This window comes from Somniosus microcephalus, chromosome 18, assembly GCF_052327205.1.
Source record: "Somniosus microcephalus isolate GS21.2 chromosome 18, FLI_Smic_1.0, whole genome shotgun sequence".
Taxonomy (NCBI): Eukaryota; Metazoa; Chordata; class Chondrichthyes; order Squaliformes; family Somniosidae; genus Somniosus; species Somniosus microcephalus.
Genome location: NC_141004.1, coordinates 47452934 through 47473203, shown reverse-complemented (window position 1 = coordinate 47473203; position 20270 = coordinate 47452934). Strand labels below are relative to the sequence as shown.

The window sequence follows — 20270 nt, the reverse complement described above, 5'->3', positions numbered from 1 at the left end:
GGCTGCTTATACTTTGCCTTGCTTTCCCCCTGCTTTGAATTATCTAAACCTCATTAGGGGAACACTTACAGGACTCTACTGCTAAGAAGTCCAACCTCTAGCTGGCAGGGGAGATATATCACTCAATGTCCTGGAGTAAAAACGTGCTTAATTTGATAGTAGCACTGCCTTAGGATATTTTACCTGTGCCTCCTTTGTAGTTATTTCTATATTCAAGAACATATTTCAATGAAACATGACATTTTAAAGAAGCAGCAAATAAGAATCTGTGGGGATGATTTCCGCTCATCGCCATGGCGGCTAATGAAGTCCCACCAAGTTGACCTTGCATGATAATGTGAGCAGGGGCTGGACTGATGGACATCAGCGGATTGTGAAGGGCTGCTGGTTGCCTTGAAGTCCTGCTATATTTGTTTTTCAGAAGTGAGAGGCATCAATTCCTCTTCAAAGGATTGGTTGTTGGAAGCCAAGGAACAGCCAGGGCAGAAACAAAAGGCAGCTTTATTACAAGGAATGAGCCACCCAGGAACAAAATTTATCATTTTTTAAAGCAGGCATCCCCTGAAGACCCCTTCAAGAAATGAGTGTTTAACATTAGGAGCATTGCTCAGACACTCGAGATACATTATGGGGAGGCGCCCTAATTTACATGAAGCATGGGACCTTAATGAGGTGCTGGTACAGTCAAAGTGCTTCCTACCCACGTTTCCAAGTACTCATTACATTGGGTGCCGAATAGGCCCCAGGCCTCCATGCTCGATGACATGGAGCTTCCTTACCCAAAGTACTGTAGCCATTGCACGGTGCGTTATTGTGCAACAGCATCAACAGCAACAACTTGCATTTATATAGCACTTTTAACATAGAACAAACGTCCCAAGGCGCTTCACAGGAGCTTTAACAGGAGCGCATCGTAAACAGATGTGCGATTTCTTCTAGTCAGTATTACTCGTGAGATGTAATCATGCTCCTTTTGAATGCATTCTCACTAGAAATATCGACTCAAAGAAATCTTCCCACGTTTGTTCATGATGCCACAATATACAATGAATGGAAGAAATCACCTTCATTAAGGTGATGTGTCACCTTACAATGAAGTGGTGAATGCACTGTTTCTAAAGAGACAACTTTCCATTTTGATTTATTAGGAGTTGAAAACTTCCAGTGTTCATTTTTTAAACTTTCAAGACTATTGTTTCAATGTTTTGACCTAATTTTTTTACATTTCTTTTTGTTACCAGGAGTAACGTGTCCAAATGAAAAAGGAGACAATTTTACAGATCAGGAATCAAGCTGATTTCAGAATATGTAATAATTTTTCTTAACTCTCGAAGATGGTTAATGTTTTACACAAGTATGATCAAGCTAACTGTTCAATAGGCGTGATTTAACAGTAAAAACTATCATGTTCTAATAGAGGGGGTTCAACTGCTTTCATAACTGTAATGTAACAGAACAAATATACAGCTTTTTCGGTGATTAAAACAGAGTTTCAATTTAAACAAATACCGGTAAGGGAATAAATCAGGTTCAAAACTTTGTAAAATAAGATGCTTTAAATTTTACACTTTTTTATGTTTGAGTATGTAATATCATTTTCACTGCATTTCAGTTATTTTCTCAAAATAAATTTTTTAAATGGTAACAAGTCCTCAAATTGTGCGTTCGATTGTGGTTTATTTGCTTTGTATTTAGCTTATAAGTATGGTATTTTGCCAATAAAAAAGTTGCACAGAACCAAATTTCCCAATTTTCTCAGAATAAATTATGTTTCAAATTTGAATACATTAGACTGTGTCATTCATATAACTGTGTTCATCACATATTTGGGTGTAACTGAACTTAAAGGCCCTCATGTAAACTGCACAGAAAATGTGCAGTAAGTAACAAATGTTTCCTTAGGAGCCACGTGACAACCGATAAACAGAAGACCTAAATTAGGCTGACCAAATGTCCCCCGTTTTCCGGGGACAGTCCCCGGATGAGGTACTGTGTCCCCGGGCAAACAATGTCCCTGGAAGAGTCCCCGGTTCAGGAAACTCGCCCTTGTATAGAGGTTTTGGCCGGAAATTTGCTCACCTCGGCGGGTCCGTGGCGGGTCCCGGCCCCACTGCTGGCTCCAGCCCCCTCTGTAAAATGAATTTCCGTTGATGGGGCTTGTTAAGCTCGCCCAGCACGTTTCCCGACCATTTAGAGGAAGCGGGTCTGGTGACGTCATTTCCTTAAAGTGACTATGTCCAAATTTATTTTGACATTTGTGCTGTCAGTGTTCTACACCATTGAGGTGCTGCAAACACTGACAATGACTGCACAAAGGCACAGGGCTGCACCCATGCTCTCCACTGACTCCCTCCGTATGCTTATGTAGAGATGACAGAAGCGATCTGTCAATGGTGAGAGAGGTAATGAGGTCAGACTGGATGGAGACTTGTGTAAAGACTTGCAGCATGCTGAATCTGTTGTGGAAATGCAGTGAGGAACAGCTTGTGATTGAGGGAAGATATCTCTGTAAGGTGGGAGCTTTTACTTTACATTTGAAGCTGTCAAGGAATCAGCTGGAGCAATGGCCACTGAACTCCCACCTCAACTTGACAGACGTGGTCCACGACCAGCGTGGACCCCATGGGCGAGCTGTCAAATGCAAAAGGTAAGCTGAAAATCATTCATAAGTGACTCTAAAAAAGCCACTAATTACTAGAATTGGGCCGCACGCCGCTACCTGTCAGGTCTGCGCAACGCTGACAGACTCGACATTGGGAAAGGCGCGTGGGAGCGAGTTGACAGTGGGTTCTCATCCCGCTGTCAAAAATATCAAATTTCCCAACCAACCCACCACCAATCCCGCCCGCTGACCCCCCGGAAAATTTCGGCCTTTTTTTAAAAAACGTGAATGTACAGAAACCGCAGGGGGATATTCTCGGCCCATTCCCACGTGATTTGAGCTCAGGAACGGATTCCAGGAGCTGGTTGAATGGAGGCGACAATGGCGGCCTCTCCTCCCCACAATGCAGCGCGGCGGAGAAAAAGCACCATTGATAGCCCAGGCCGCACTGCACTCTGGGGGATTGAGTCGCCAGACCCCATGTTTCGGCCAATAGTGACTGGCCAGAGGGCAGAACTTTTAAAATGCACAGCAGAAGCCGAGGGCGCAGTGAGAACTGGTGGGTGAGTGGATTTACTTTACCTCAGATTAGTATGGTGTATCGTGCTTTTTTTTACTGAATAAGGCAAGCTCTAAATTCTCCCACCAGGAAGAGGTTTCTGAAACCTTCTGAGACAGAGGGTGTTTCACACCTTATATGGAAAACCTCAGTCTGTTTGGAAAAGATTTAAAATTGAGAAATTAAAAGTTAGAGTATTCGGGGACGAGTATAGATGGTACAGCACTATTGCCAGAACTCACACACGATTCAAAATACGGTGTAAAGTGAAAATGCTGTTGTCTCTACGCATATTCCACTAGCAGAAGCAACAAAATCCTCATGCCAGTTTTCTTGAAATGCACCCTGACAACTTTGCTTTGCTCCCACCCTGTGTGTCCCTAGATTCGATTTAGAAAATTTGGTCACACTAGCCTAAATGAACTAATCAGCATGGTCTTTGCAGTAATAGACACAATGACAGTGATAGAACCACATATAAACAGTCGAGGGACATTGGGGTCAATTCCAGTTATTTAGAGCAGGGGCTGGAGAAGGCATAACTCAAGCCAAAAAAAATGTGGGGCCTTTGATGTTGTATCCACCTTAACATAACAGCAGCTTGGCTCAGTGTTGCCATTCTTGCCTCTAAGACAGAAGGTTGTGGGTTTAAGTTTCACTCCAGGACTTAAGTATATAATCTAGGCTGAAACTAGAGTGCAATACTGAAGGAATACCAAATTATCAGAGATACTGTAGGAACGGAGGTTCCTATCAAAAAGACTGAGTTCGACTCAGGCAATTATAAACAATGAACTTTAATGGAACAAAACAGGCTTTAACTGGAAACTGCTGGAATACATCAACTACAGGTCTGCTCTCCTTGAGGGCTCCACGAGGACTGATCCTCTGGTCAGAAGACTGACGTCATCACGTCATCACGTTCTTCCCACCATAAGGGCATCACGTGACTAACAGCATGATGTCATCACGTTGAAACCGCGCTGTATAGGTAACTAGACATTGTACAGTCAAACAGTGTAATTAAAGGTACAGGCACAGACAGTAACTACATTGCTGTTAAAGGAATTATGTACAACTGCTCTGAGTCCTTTGGTGGCTCTGTCACATGCGCCCCCCCCAGAATTGTCTTTAACAGAAAAAGTAAGACGAGGAGGAGGTCTGACAAGTCTGTCCGATCGACTTTGATACCCTGGTAGAGGAAGTTGATGACCGGTGGTCGAGTTGGCAGTCGGTTGTGGTTGAGCAGGCGCGGCGAGCGCGGTCGAGTTGGCGGGCGGCTTTGGTTGATCTGGTGCGGCGGCTGCGGGCGGTCGCCCACGTTTGGGTGGTTGAGTGACTATGACAGGGTGGTCCAGGTCCAGGTGAGCCGGCTTCAATCGGTCCACCGAGATATGATCCGGCTTCCCTCCGACATCGACCGAAAAGGATTTGTCTCCTGGTTCGATGACACGGAAAGGACCAGTGTAAGGGGGCTTGAGCGGATCCCAGTGAGCGTCATGGCGGATGAATACATACTCCGCATTCTTCAGTCCCGGCGGCACGTCGGAGTTCTGCAAACCATGATTGGATGTAGGCACCGGAGCGAAGCATCTGGCCGCTTCCTGGTGGCGAACGAGTTGCTGGGAGGCGGATCATGGCTCTGTGGGAGAAGGGAGGAAATCCCCTGGTACACGGAGCGGCTGGCCATAGACGAGTTCAGCTGAAGACGATTGCAGGTCATCTTTGGGTGCCGTATGAAGACCCAAAAGGACCCATGGAAGTCTGTCCACCCATCCCGCACCTTGAAGGCTAGCCCGAAGAGAGGCTTTAAGCGACCTGTGGAATCGCTCGCAAAGGCCGTTCGCCTGTGGATGATAGGCGGTGGTGCGATGAAGTTTGGTGCCGAGCCCCTGAGCCACAGCGTTCCAAAGCTCCAAGGAAAATTGTGGCCCGCGGTCAGAAGAGATGTCCGTCAGTACCCCGAAACAGGCAACCCAACAGGAGATGAAAGCTCTAGCGACGTCTGCCGAAGTGGTGGAAACCAAAGGAATTGCCTCTGGCCACCTAGTGGTGCGGTCCACCATGGTGAGGAGATGAGTATAACCCTGAGAAGGCGGAAGCGGCCCCACAAGGTCCACATGCACATGGTCGAAATGACGCTCTGGAACAGCAAATGCAGCCACTGGAGCTTTAACATGACACTGGACTTTGGCCTTCTGGCAGACGACGCGGGTATTAGCCCAGTCACGGACATCGAGGTGCATACCTTTCCAGATGAACTTCGTCGACATAAGCCATTGTGAAGCCTTCATCCCAGGGTGCGACAACCCATGTATGGCATCAAAAACCTTCCGGTGCCATGCAACTGGCACGATAGGTCATGGAAAGCCCATGGAGACATCGCAAAAGAGCGTGGTGCCTGCGGCCTGGAAAGTGACGTCGGTCGCTTGGAAGCTAGAGGGAACTGTTCTATATAATTGGACCTCCGAGTCTGAGGCCTGATCTGCAGCCATGAGGGCGTAGTCAATCCCCAGGTGCACCGCGTGGACCGTCGCACGGGAGAGGCAATCCGCCACCAGGTTGTCCTTACCAGGCACATGTTGAATTTCCGTGGTAAATTCGGAAATGAACGTCAAGTGACGTTGTTGACGAGCGGACCATGGTTCGGTGGTCTTGGCCATGGCGAACGTAAGGGGTTTGTGGTCGACAAAAGCCGTGAAGGGACGCCCTCCAATAAGAACCGAAAATGGCGAATGGCGAGGAAAAGTGCCAGTAGCTCCCGATCGAAGGTGCTGCACTTTTTTTCATTCTTCCGTAGTTGACGGCTGAAAAACACCAGCAGTTGCCACGTGCCGTTGACCCACTGTTCTTGCACTGCACTGATGGCGTAGTCTAGTGCGTCGGTGGTAAGGGCAATGGTGGCACCTGGAAGTGGGTGCGCCAGCATGGTTGCGTTGGCCAAAGCGCTCTTGGTGTTGCCGAACGCCTGGACCATCTCGGCTGTCCAGCTGATTGGATCCTTACCGGACTTGCCCTTGAGGGCCCCGAACAAAGGTTGCCTTGGGGACAAAACGGTGGTAGAAGTTGACCATCCCCATGAACTTCTGCAAGGCCTTGACTGTCGGCGGCCGCAGGAAAGAGCTAACCGCTTCCACCTTCGTCATTAAGGGGACGGTGCCGTCCGATGTTATGCGGTGTCCCAGGAAATCGATCTGTTGCAGGCCGAACTGGCACTTGGCCGGGTTGATGATTAAACCATTTTGGCTGAGGGAACGCAAATGGGAGATGTGCTCCTCCTTGCTGGCACTGGCGATGAGAATGTCGTCATGGTAGACGAAGATGAAGCGCAGGTCTGGAAGAATGGAGTCCATTAAACGCTGGAACGCCTGTGCTGCATTCTTTAAGCCAAACGGCATCCGCAGGAACTCAAAGAGGCCAAAAGGGGTGATGACTGCAGTTTTCGGGACATCTTGTATGTGCACTGGCACCTGGTGAAATCCACGGACGAGGTCGACTTTAGAGAAGATAGAATTTCCCGCCAAATGGGCCGAGAAATCCTGGATATGCGGAATCGGGTACTGATCCGGAGTGGTGGCGTCGTTCAGGCGTCGGTAGTCACCGCATGGCCGCCAGCCGCCGCCTGGGTTCGGCACAATGTGGAGAGGCGAGGACCAGGGACTATTGGATTGCCGAATGATCCCGAGCCGCTCCATCGTGTCGAACTCCGCCTTCGCAGCCGTGAGCTTGCCGGGTTCGAGCCTTCTAGCCCACGCATAAACCGGGGAGCCAGTAGTGGTGATATGATGTTCAACACCATGCTTCGTTGCCGAAGAGGAGAAAGTGGGCCTTGTCAGCTCCGTAAACTCCCCGGAGGAGGGAACGCGCAGGCAATAGAGCGCGACACGGAGGTACCGTGGTAGCACGGAATCGAGTGGAAGATGGCCGCGTTGATCAGCCGGCGGTGCCGGACATCGACGAGGAGGCTGTTGGCACACTGAAAATCCGCCCCAGGATGGCCTGTGAGACTGTGGCCATGACGAATTCCCAAAAGAAGCACTGGCCGCCGAAACAGACTTTGACCCGCCGCTTTTGGAAAGTTCGAATTGCTGCGCCATTAGCCGCTACAAGGGAAAAACCGAGGTTCCCAGTCTGCATGTCGCGCTTCGACGCAGGTAGAATGCTACACTGCGCCCCGGTGTCACAAAGAAAACGACGGCCCGATAGGGAATCGGTGATATAAAGGAGTTTCCCCGTAGATCCGACAGCCATCGCCACCGCGGAGCGCCCGTTAGACCCGGTCCTCCTTCGCCAGGGATGCCGCCGGCGCTTTGTTGTTTTATTTTTGGGCGAAAAACTGCAGGGGGAACGGCAGCATCGTGCTTTCGCGCCAAAACAGGTGTAGTAGGAGCACCAGCCCGCTGTAGGAGGAGCTGGAACCGCGTCTGTGGGGGATGGGCGCCTCGTGGCCGCACAGTACTGCTGGGTTACAGTGAAAATCTTATCGGCTTCGGCCGCAAGCTCGGCGCAGTCTGTAATGTCGGATCTGGCTAGGGCAGCCTGAACCTGTTCAGGCATTTGATAGAGGAAAAGCTCCTGGAAGAGGAAGCATTCCGGTTCGGCACCCAAGAGCGTGAGCATTTGGCTCATGAGCTCGGACGGTTTGGAGTCCCCGAGGCCGGGCAGCGTGATGAGCCGGCGAGCGCGCTCCGACTTTGAGAGCCCGAAAACCTGAAGCAACCGCGCCTTAATCGCACCATACTTGCTGTCAGTAGGAGGACTACCGAGGAGGCTGATGATCCGTGATGCAGTTGCGCTGTCGAGGGCGGAGACCACGTAATAATAACGGGTCTGGTCCACGACGATGTTCCTAATGGTGAACTGGGCTTCAGCCTGGATAAACCAGGTGTCTGGTTGTTGCTCCCAGAACTGTGGCAGTTTCAGTGTGACGGCGTTCGTGTCCATGATGAATCTTCCACGAAAATTGTTCGTAGAATTCGGGGTCACCAATGTAGGAATGGAGGTTCCTATCAAAAAGACTGAGTTCGACTCAGGCAATTAAAACAATGAACTTTAATGGAACAAAACAGGTTTTAACTGGAAACTGCTGGAATACATCAACTACAGGTCTGCTGTCCTTGAGGGCTCCACGAGGACTGATCCTCTGGTCAGAAGACTGACATCATGACATCATCACGTTCTTCCCACCATCGGGGCATCACGTGACTAACGGCATGACGTCATCACGTTGAAACCACGCTGTAAAGGTAATTAGACATTGTACAGTCAAACAGTGTAATTTAAGGTACAGGCACAGACAGTAACTACATTGCTGTTAAAGGAATTATGTTCAACCACCCTGAGTCCTTTGGTGGCTCCGCCACAATACCATCTTTTTAATGAGATGATAAGCTGAGGCCCTGTTGCCTGTTCAAGTAGGCATAAAGGGTACCATGGCATTATTTGAAGAAGAACAGGAAGGTTTCTCTTCATTATCCTGGCCAACATTTATTCCCTCAACCAACCCCACCAAAGCAAATTAACAGGTCAATATCTGATTGCTTCAGAAGTAATTCAGTGACTGTGAAGCACTTTGGGACATCCTGTGGCTGTGAAAACCATTGTAAAACTGTAACTTCTTTCTTTCACCATGGACCACCTATTCCATTCTGAGCTGAAAAAAAATGTTTTTACACCCATGGTATGAACACCATGCCAATACACTGGAGCTTTGTTGCTTACAGCACTTTTATATTTAATTGGTTTTAGGGGTGTTCTTCCGAGGTTGGGGCTGAGGCAAATTATTGGGGCTAGGTAGAGGGAGCTTTACTCCACATCTTGCTCTGCCATGCCTGACCTGGGAGCACCTTACACTGAGTATGGGTGTCTGAAATGGGAATTGTTCCATTCCCCAGCACTAACATCCCTCATCTTGATGAGCACAAAAAAACGTAAAGTAAAAGAAAGATTAGGGTTAGGAGTTAGGGTTAGAGCCAGGCCCTTAATTATTGGGCCTGAATTTGCGGTCGAAGGCTTCCTGCGGGCGGATGCCTCCGAACTGTAATAAAACGACACACCTACCTGATGGTCCTGGATCCATGGAGACTCGCATTCCTGGGCCTCTAAGTGTAGGCATGGGCAGAGGCCCACGCATCCCAGGGGCGCATGCAGTTCACGTGGGCCAGCCCAACCAATTTACATACGTAATCCCCATAAGCTTAATAGGAATCACCCAAAAAATACATTTTTACAGCACTGAAATAAAAAAATCATTATATGTTTAAAATTAATTCAAATACAATTTAATTAAACATTTAAAACAAAAATGTTACTTTTTGAAAAGAAAATTTAAACATTTTTCAAGGGGCCAAAAATAACACAAATTTATTTTTCAGGTTTTTGAATGTTATAATGTTTTTTTTTAAATATTTTAATATTTATTTTCACCCATGCGCTGGTAAAAGAAGGCCTTACGCCTGCTTTTACAACAACAACGACAACTTGTATTTATATAGCGCCTTTAACGTAGTAAAACGTCCCAAGGAGCTTCACAGGAGTATTATAAGACAAAAAATTTGACACCGAGCCGCATAAGGAGAAATTAGGGCAGGTGGCCAAAAGCTTGGTCAGAGAGGTAGGTTTTAAGGAGGAAAGAGAATTAGAGAGGTGGAGAGGTTTAGGAAGGGATTTCCAGAGCTTTGAGCCTAGGCAACAGAAGGCACGGCCACCAATGGTTGAGCGATTATAATCAGGGATGCTCAAGAGGGCAGAATTAGAGGAGCGCAGGTAGCTCGGGGGGTTGTGGGGCTGAAGGAGGTTACAGAGATATTGAGGGGTGAGGCCATGGAGAGATTTGAAAACAAGGATGAGAATTTTGAAATCGAGGCATTGTTTAACCGGGAGCCAATGTAGGTCAGCGAGCACAGGGGTGATGGGTGAACGGGACTTGGTGCGAGTTAGGACACGGGCAGTGGAGTTTTGGATGACCTCATGTTTATGTAGGGTAGAATGTAGGAGGCCAGACAGGAGTGAGTTGGAATAGTCAAGTCTAGAGGTAACAAAGGCATGGATGAGTGTTTCAGCAGCGGATGAGCTGAGGCAAGGGTGGAGACGGGCAATGTTACAGAGCTGGAAATAAGCGGTCTTACCAGGCGTAAGAATTTCATGGGCATTTGCTGGGAAAGAGTTGGGCAAATAGCTCAACTCTCCGCCAGCGAATGTCCATTTCCTGGGGATGCGGAGGATCTTTCAAGCGGATTCTTGACAGATCGCAAGTTCCGGGTTGGCGCACATGCACAAACCCGGAACTTGCAGGCCACTTACGGCAGTGTATGCACCGCATACGTGGTCATAGGCCCTGGAAAATCCGGGCCATTATGTTTAGTTCAGTTCAAGCTCCGGTCTTTTGTGGCTCTGGCCTTAATGGTTGGCTTTGATCCAGTAAACACTTCTCAATGCAGAATCCATTCCTTTCTCTCCTACATTAGCACAGGCTGCTTTGCTTTTGAAGGGATATAATTGAGTTGTTTTGAAAGGTGATAACAAAAAGGATGGGAGCCATTGCCAAAAATAAAGACAGCTGTTCTCTCTTCTTGACAATAACTGTTCTCCAAAGAGTTCTAACATTTTCTTTGTAGTCATTCGACATTTCCCTTCAAACTGAATTTAGCCTTGTCTTGCAGAATTTTGCCTTGTCTTGCAGAATGCACATTTTAATTGTGCAGTAATTACCTTCTACTAAAAATATAGTTAATTATAAGTTACACATTTGACTCATTCAATTCCCAGAAGCAGGAAAGCGGTATTGGTCATGAGCACTGTCCAAAGGCTTATTGTTTGATTTTTTTTTTACCATTCTTCATAACCAATTTCCTCAGTTTATCTTAAAGATGGACCTTTTGGTGTCATTTATGAGTTTACATTCATGTCCGTATAAATATCATGCAGCCTCACTAACCTCAAAAGTGCATGACATATTTTCCATATTAATTGACTTCTTATGGGAACCTTATGCGTGGAGCTATTGACGTCAATGGAAAGGTAAATCAGGTGGGGTGTACATATGGGTGGTGCCATCTTGGTGGTGCAGTCGATCAGAATATACTGTAAAGGTGATCAAAAAGTGACTGAAATATTGTAGATTAAATATATTTGCCTGTACCGTTTCATTTGGCTACTGCCACATCTGGTTCTCTAGCAATGCTGGATGCCCATCACAAAAGAGTATCATTTAGAAATGGCATCTTAGATGTTCCAACATTGAGAAATAGTGAATAGGTCCTCCCTGGTCCCAAATAAATACTTAACTGTTCAAAGCTCATCCGCAACCCCCAGAAACTGCTGATCTTGTGTGGTTGTCATCACATGACCTGATGATGTGTATGGATAAATTCCATCACCGCAGTGTATGTTTGAGAAAGAAAAACAAAATTTGCCAAAATACTTTGTGCCAATACCCCAATAATAACAAACCAAAACATTTAATTATATTTTCTCGAATTTTACCTTTTGCAAGGAGTTAAGGGGTGGGCATTTTGTGATCATCAAAAAGTTATGTCAATACTGGAAATGGGACATTTTCCACTTTTTGCACCCTATTTCATTATCAAGCACATCCAGGCACTAAAATAATATCAGAAGTTAAACACTGGCTAAAGATTCATCTATATTACCTCAACAACTGGCCTTGACCCCAGTCTCGGGGGAGCACCATTTATTTTCGACAGTGGCCATCCTTGTGCCCTCTCTGACAGACTGCCACTTTAGTGTCAAATTGTGATGAGTTATAATCTATGCCAGCTATTTCCTCCTCTTTGATTTGTAGCAACATCTAATTATACTTCTAAAGCTTGTTTATATTATTTCTTTGGTACAGTTGCAAATTGAAAATTGTTGGCTGTGCATGTGTCTGCCTATGTGTGTTTGTGCAAGTTCAACCTTCAGCTCATGCAATTCATGCACTAATAATGAAAGGACTGCTTGTTGTTTCTAGTCAAATAGTAACATTGTTCTTTCTATACACTTCTACTGCTTGCAAAAAAAGTAAACAGCCAAAATCTTGTACTACAATGTTTAAATAATTTTGGTGTGTAGATTTGCTAAGGCTAGTATTTTTCTCTTGGAGTTCAGAGGTTGGCTCCTCTCACAGTGCACTTTTTGTTACAATTTGTTTCTAGGAATGACTAATGAAAGTAAAATGCTTCTTGTATACAGTTTAGGATTTCACAGTTCTAAACTGTGTTTTTCCCTTGAGCATTTGTGGGTGAAAAAAAGGTTTGATCTTAAATAATTATATCGGCACAGAGTCTACAGCACAGAAACAAGCCACTCAGCTCAAGTAGACTATGCTGGCATTTATGCTCCACATGAGCCTCTTCAAAGATTATTTAAAGACACAAGGACGAAAGGTTTTCATAATGTTGAAGGCGGAATGAAACATCAGCACCGACTTGTTTTCTGGATCTGTTCATTGGACACTTTAAAGGGGCTCAATCCCATTATGAGAAGGAGACATCCTGGTTGAGCTTGTCATCATTTCAATTTATAATGACATCAGTGCGGTGACTTTTTTTTTTACAGTGCTCTGTTGTTTTTGCATTGTACAGGAAACTTTCGTTTAACCGGCGCTCTATCTACCGGCAAAATTCAGGAGCCGTTTCCTATAAGTTTTTTTACTTCTCGTTGCTTTCTTTTTCCAGTCAGGCTCTGCAAGGTCTAGCTGAAGCTGTTGCTTAGCTACAGAGACGCTTTTAAGCTGCGGCCGACTGTTTTGAAGCTGTTGCTAAGCAACAGGGTTTGTTGATTCACACGGAGCGCAAAAGCTCCATATGTTTTAACATTAGCGCTGGTTTCTACGGCAGTTTTGATGGTACGGCACCAGCTCGGTCCCGTCAGTGCCGGATACCAGAAAGTTTCCTGTATATCTTTTCAAAACTGAGGAAACAAGGGCCGCAATTTCCCCTACCTTGGCGGGTTCGGTGTGGCCAGTGTCGGTGGCGGGTCCCAACCTCACTGCCGGCTCCAACCTGCTCCGTGAAATGATTTTACGTTGATTGGGCTTGTTAAGCCCGCCCAGCGCGTCTCCCAGTCAATTGAAGGAAGCGATCTGATGACTTCATTTGATGACGTGTCATCAGCCGGTTTCCTTAAAGGGACCATGAGCAAATTAATTTTGACAGTTGTGCTGTCGGTGTTCTACAGCATTGAGGTGCTGCAAACACCGACATACATTGCACAGAGGTGCACGGCTGCACCCAGGCTCACCCATGACTCCCTCTATATGCTTATGGAGGGAGTCACAGCACCCGGGGAGGTCCTGTTCCCTTCCCATGGGCGGAAGAGAGCTCCCCAAGACACCAACGCAGCCTGGTTACACATTGCACAGGAGGGCATAAGCAGGGATGTCGCCAGGAGGACCAGGCTGCAGTGGCGCAAACCTTTCAATGATCTCAATAGATCTCAAAATGTTATTGCAAAGCCACACTCAACCTCACCCTGCTATGCCACTCATCACATCCCCATCACTCTGCCTTCCCTACCCTACTCCTGCACATCCTTACTCACACCAACTTACCTTGAACCTCTACCCAGCCCTCTCTATCTACATTATCACTTCCCCATCTCACTAGACACCCCTCACACTCACCCTCATCCTAGTTCAATCATACCAACTAACAATACACAAGGATGGCACTTGGGTATTTTAGCCAATGTTCATGTGAAGTTTCTGTTAATGTGCTGTCAAACATTGAAATCTTTATTTTCAACACATTGCGTTCTTGGATAGATTTGTGTGCACCTTTGGGAGTGGCTTAGTGAGTTGCAGTGAATGGTGAGACATAATGGTACCCCCCGCAATGGTGATGAGTGTGAAAGGAATGGCTTTGGCATTGTAGGGATGTTTTATGGTGCTGGTGTGGGGTGGTACCAACCTGGCGCATCATGTGGCAACCAGGGTGTACAGCATCAAGTGAAGTAAATCTGGCTATGATGAGGTCATCCCTGGCCTCCCGGGCAGCAATGTGGTTGGGTGCTGATGCCCTCTGTCCTGTGCAGCGCCAGCTGATTGCGGAGAAGGTTGGTGTTGTTGTTGGTGCTGCTGATGTACCTGGTGCTGCTGGTGTTGGAGCTGATCATGGTGGGATTCTGAGGACCAAGGTGACATTTTTTCAAGGGCACCGATGCTGATGGAGTAGATGGCAGGTGAACTTGAGATGACAGAAGTGATCTGTCAATGGTGAGAGAGGTTGTTCCAATGAGGTGACACTGGATAGAGAGTTTACTCCAAACACTTGCAACCTGCATAAAGCTCAATCTGTCATCTAAATGCCGTAAGCAACAGCTTCTGAGCTTGGAAAGTGAACAGCTGTGAGATGAGAGCTTTTATAGCACATTTGCTGCTGTCAAGTAATGAGATGATTTCATGGTAACACAACTCCTGATCTGCTTACCTGACGTGATCCCTGAGCAGCGTGGAACTTGTGGGTGAACTCATAAAATGGTACGGTGAGCTCAAAATACTGTTTAATGGGCATAATGACTTAAATTGCCTCCCCCCACCACTGCGTGTCAGGTCTGTTCAGCCCTGACAGACCCAACATCTGGGAAAGTAGTGTGGCGGCGGGATGACAGCGGGTTCAGAAAACAAAACTCCCACCCCACCCGCCACCACACGTGCCCGCTGACCCCCCAAAAAACTCCCCCCAAGCTTTCCGAATAACTTTACAGAGGTGTTGACAGCGTCTGTTTAAGGTCAGTAAACAGACTCCTATAGATTTGTATGATAAAACACAGAGAGATTCTGAGTATAGTCAGATCACTAACAGAAAGGTTCACAACTGTGATCAGCATGGGGAGCATCATCTAATTGCCAACGTTGTCTGATACTGTTAAAGAAATTTGATAATTCACCTTATGTAATTGTTGTTTTTGAAAATGTGCTTCCAGCATTTTCAGCTTTTGTTCCAGAATGCCAGCATTTACACTGTTTTGTCTCTTAATTGTATTAATCAGGTCACTGCTGCTTAAACCGATTAAGCAGCTCATTATATCTACGGTGCTGTTATAGGGAATCAGCAAGAAAAAAATGACAATGAGATTTGTATATAATAAAATTGTACAAGAACATACGTCAGTACAGAATGAAGAAATGTGATTTGGTCCATTAAGGCTCGAAGAATCCTTGAGAATCCCAATGGAATGGCGAGATAAACCATTGCTTCTAAATATTGTTTTTTTCCTCATAGGAACAATTGCTACACATATTTGAAACCAGGTGTCCCATCATAAAATAAAATTGACTACCACAGCTGTAAAGATGTACATAGTTGGATCCCTCCCATTTGTTATCATAAATTCAAGAATGAAACACTTTTTCAGTTTGTACTAATGCTCCTATTCTTATTATGTGAGTCATATTCTTTACTTTTATTTGCCTCCTGCATTTTTATGTCTCTCTCCCCTTTCCATCCCCCCAAAACACAATTGTCAGTGACACTCACCATACTGACGTCTAAGAATAGCCAGACTCACGAGCTATGGCAAAGCGATGGTCTTTTATGGATTAGTGAATGGTGCTTCTGTCCAGGACAGACAAACCAACATCTTTCTAAAATAGCGCACGTAACACTTCAACCCTGTCTCACCAATCAGGAAAGAGACTGGTCATAGGGGCTGGACTGGGTTTTAAACACAAAATTCTGAAGTAAATGTTCAGATCTTTGGAAGTCAGCTGCGGTGCTGCTAGTACTCCTTTTCTTCCACTATTTTCATTCTAGGTAAGAAAATTCACTTACCAAACCGCACTTTATTGCAGAATGTTCTTCTCTTTCTTGGTTACTATTTGAGATTATTTTTGTGGCATGTTCTAATAAAATTTTTATTGCAAATGGCAGCTTGTAAATTTTATCACAAACGTTTAATTTTTTTTTGTTTGGTGTGAATATTAAATAGCTGCACAGTTCAAAGCCATTTGATGACTTTTATGGTTAAATTTGTACATACCTAATCTTTCTTTCATTCATGTAACCTACAGTTACTGTTGTACTGTGTGTAAATGTTACTATGATGCTGGTCTCATAGCTCACATCAGTCGCTGTTGCTTTTATTTTTGATTTTATTCAGTAGATTTTTGTATTGGAGATATGGAGGAGTGAAATAGGAGGCTGCCTATTTTCCTTCGTAATCAACTGCCTAATGAAATCACGGGAATATGTGATTTTGAAATATGATTTGTGAGAATGAGATTTCATCAGCGGGTTTTGAATTACAGGAAAAAAGGCATTCACCTGTTTTTCACTAAGGAGCAATTTCACCCCTGAATGCTGAATGTGTTCTAATTGCTTGTGTATTTATGGCTATGAAGGAGACGAGATCCTATTACTGGCCAGTCTTATCTGAAATGATTAAATTCTTTATCAAACTTTTCTCTTTAAAAGGACAGGGAATGGCAATGATTTCAGTTATGCAGAGCTGTAAGTGGGCCACTTGAAAGCAGGCATCACTGGACAATTGCTATCCATTGCAACAACAAACATTTGGTCGCATTGATTTATCTCCATGTACAATCCTGATTTAATTATGCATTTATAAGATTCCTTTGTGATGAAATTGCTCTCTAAATAGAATCGGAACTTTTTTTTGGAGAACAATCTTGACATTGATTACTAATAATGCTTTCCTTTCAAGTAAAAACATTTTTCACTGTTAAACAAAAGTATTTATGTTGATTCATTCAAAGGAATTACATTTTACAGTGTTTAGAACTGTTTAGCTGTCCCCAATTGATAGCCACAAACCTGTGACATCATTAAAGTCAGTCAATTAAATTTACCACAAATACTTTTGCAATTGCTCATTAAGCAGTTTTCTCTTCATTCTTCGAGAATTACACATTCTTGAATAGCCTGCTTGAATATATAACTACTGACCACTGAATATGCACTCCAAGCAACTACATTTTTAGGGAGAGAATTTTCTAATCAAGTTAAACCTGATGGTGACCTATAATGTCCACCACATTTCCAAGAGAACATGATATAATATCTAAATTATGACACTCATTAAAATCATACTGACAAACACGTAAAACACTAACAATGGAAAATGGACCATGCCTCATCTGACTTATGATTGCTTAATGCTGATAGACGGGCCATAATGGAAAGTGTTCCCCCGCTAGCGCTAACATCACTCATTGTGATCAGCACAAGATTTACCAAAGTAAAGATTTATTAAAATCAATTTTCTTTAATGAATCATGAATCAATAAGAATCATTTTGGAACTGGCAGAATAGATTGTTTGTGATCAATAAATGGCATAAAGTGGGCATAGCTCATCAGAAAAATGGGCAGAAACATATGAATCATAATTACCGCCTAATTAGCATCCCGTCCATTTATCTGATCAGGTTCGGTACTGGTGCCCCAAGTGTCTGCCCATTTACAGTTTGTCATATTAAAATTAGACCCTGAAGACATCCTTTAGGCATCCACGCAGCTTCCTAGTGTTAACACCGGTAATGTGTTTAGTGATCTATGTGTCCATATTAAATGAGCATCCAGGGCTGTTAAGAACTGTGCTGTTTATGAAGATGGATTTAAAGAGCCTAATAGCATGAATTCAAGGTATTATTTGAGACTATTTCTCAACCATTTTTCTTGGTTTTTTTTTTGCCCTGTTTCCACTTAGTTGATCAGGATGATTTGTGTCAAGTGTTCTAGCCCTTTTTTGGGGGGTATGCCCAACATATTTTGATAGAGAAGATTTGTCAATGGGAATTCCCCCTTAGTAACTTTTTTTGGAAGAAAAGAAGCAGCAATGAAGGAATGACAGGTTGCATCCAAAGGTGGGCTGCACCTACCTGCCAATGCACTCCTCCCACTTATGCTTACAGGCAGAGGTGCACCTACCTGGCGGTGGCTATGTGGAGGTAGATCAGATGAAAGTTAAATGTCAGGTTGGCACTGCCAGTGACAAGAATGGTTAACCATGCCCTCAAGTTCTCTTCCTCCACTCAATCCAGACAAGTTGCATTACTGTCCGCTGGAGTGACAAAAAGGGCACCCTCCTCACAACTATCTCATTCTGCATTATCTCCATTTTGCAGCCATCAAACAGTGAGGTTTGAGTGTTGTAACATTCCATCACTTAGCCACGAGCTTAGTTTCCTGCCACTTCATTTATAATGCCGGACATTGGGTCGTGCTAGCCAATATTTTGATCCAAATAGCTTTTACAAAGGCTGAAATATGAAATTAAAGTATTAGTTGCTTTCTAAATGTTACCAACAGCTTTGTCTCCATATTCAGCCATTAATTTACCTTAAGTGATTGCATTCCTTTAAATTTACCCTGGGGCTGCTAACATGTCAATTCCCAATGCAAGGCCCAATATGCACCACCCACACTATATGTGAATGAAGTCCACCTTTCAAAATCCTTGTCACCACACTAATGGTTAGGTGAGTTATAATAGTGAGTACCACCAAACTAGCACCCAACTTAAATCTCTAAATATCTCATTTTTATGGCTTTTTCAAATCAGTCTATTGGTTGGAAATAGAAAGCAGTCCTTGTAGACATTCACATAAGCAATCTGTTATATTGGAGCCAAACTTCCTAGTCAGTTCTGTCGGTCTTCTGGCAGAATAATGGCGAACCCCCACTCCCCTAGAAAATAGCAGAGATACAGTTGCACCATGCCTCTGGGGTTTCCAAAATCTTTTGACTTGCCATTTAAGGGATGGACTCTCCACCCACCCCTTATAAGGCAAATACCTCTGGGGTGGGGGGCTAAGCTCACGGGGGGGGGGTCAATTCCATACACCAGGAGTTCCTGCCAGCTTTACTCACTCGTTACCCAGTGTACCCGAGGAGGCCAGTACACTGAGTAGTTGGATGCGGGTCCCACCAGTAGGGTCCAGGCCAGAAAAGTGGCCTGAACCCCCAAAGAAATACCTGATTTTATTTTTTTTAAACCAGATTGGAACCCTGGCTGATGGGGACATGGGCCGGGGTCGAAGGGCAGGCGTTAGAGTTTTCAGCCATGTGGGGCAGGTGGGCACCTGAGATGCATCCGTAGTCGGGCATGCATCTGCCTCCACCATGCATTGAGATTCCATCCCACTGACCCCACAAACTCCTATCTGTGTCCTGAGGAATCTTCCCTATTGTGTTTGTAGCTTTTTGTAACAAATGGCAAGCACATTGTATTCTAAATTATTATAAGTATTTAAGAAGGCTCGAAAGCACAATGGTCCTGAATTTCCTCAGGGGTTCTGCTGGTCTCCTACCAGAATTATGGCAGGAGTCTATATGTACCCATTTGGAATTTCGCAGTATCTGTCTTTACATTTACAGGACGGCCCTTAGCAGTTTTGTGTTTTATTTCTGAAGCAATGCAGCAGAGATGCATTCTGATTTTTATTTTTTCAATCCCAAGAATTTATTTTTGAACATGTCAGACACAGATGTTATGGAGGAATTTGAGTAAGTATGATTTTTATTTGGTATAATACATATTTTTATTCTGTTATCTTTTTCTTTGACTTTTCATTACTTAATGCTTTTTCAGTTTTTGAGAGTACCCTTTGTGACACTTTCTTGTAAATTAGTTCCAAACTGTTCCTCTCTTGAAGGCACTGACTCCTTGTCCCTAGTACCTCACCCAACTAGCCATTCTTCATGTGTGAGCCTTGACTATAGATCTCACCAGGCTATGTTACTGTGGAGGATGTCACAATCGAGCCCAATTCCACCTTCCCTTAACATCCATACATGTGAAATTCCAATATGATAGCGACCAGCAGTAGGAAACCTGTTCCAACTTTCTCTCCCTAACATAAAGATACTAAGGCCAATTTAGTGCCCATATTATTGTCCCAGCTGTAATCAGCTAACTCAATATAGACCAGAGTGTGAACCTAGAACTTTCCTCGTTTGTACAGCTCAGTTACTCACTGAGATAACTTGCTAAACCATTGAGAGATTTTTAAATTATTATTATTTCATTTCAGGGAACAGGAAGGTAAGAAGTTGGATACTAATTTGCTGCAGTTCCATTTTTGTAAAAGGAACATTCCAGTGACCTGTAGTAAATATTTTCCCTTGTGTTTTATTTGCCTGTTACA

General features: G+C 44.6%; 1 protein-coding gene across 6 annotated transcripts in view; it reads left to right on the top strand.

Moving 5' to 3' along the window:
- Window positions 1-1651, top strand: part of LOC147105258 (uncharacterized) — a 159091-nt gene extending 157440 nt beyond the window's left edge. For all 6 annotated transcript variants that reach the window (XM_086011431.1, XM_086011433.1, XM_086011432.1 and 3 more), the window contains one exon: window positions 1242-1651. In XM_086011431.1, the coding sequence (XP_085867557.1) occupies window positions 1242-1247 (6 nt within the window). In that variant the 3' untranslated portion in view covers window positions 1248-1651. The remainder of the gene's footprint in view (window positions 1-1241) is intronic.
- The last annotated feature ends 18619 nt before the right edge of the window (window positions 1652-20270 follow it).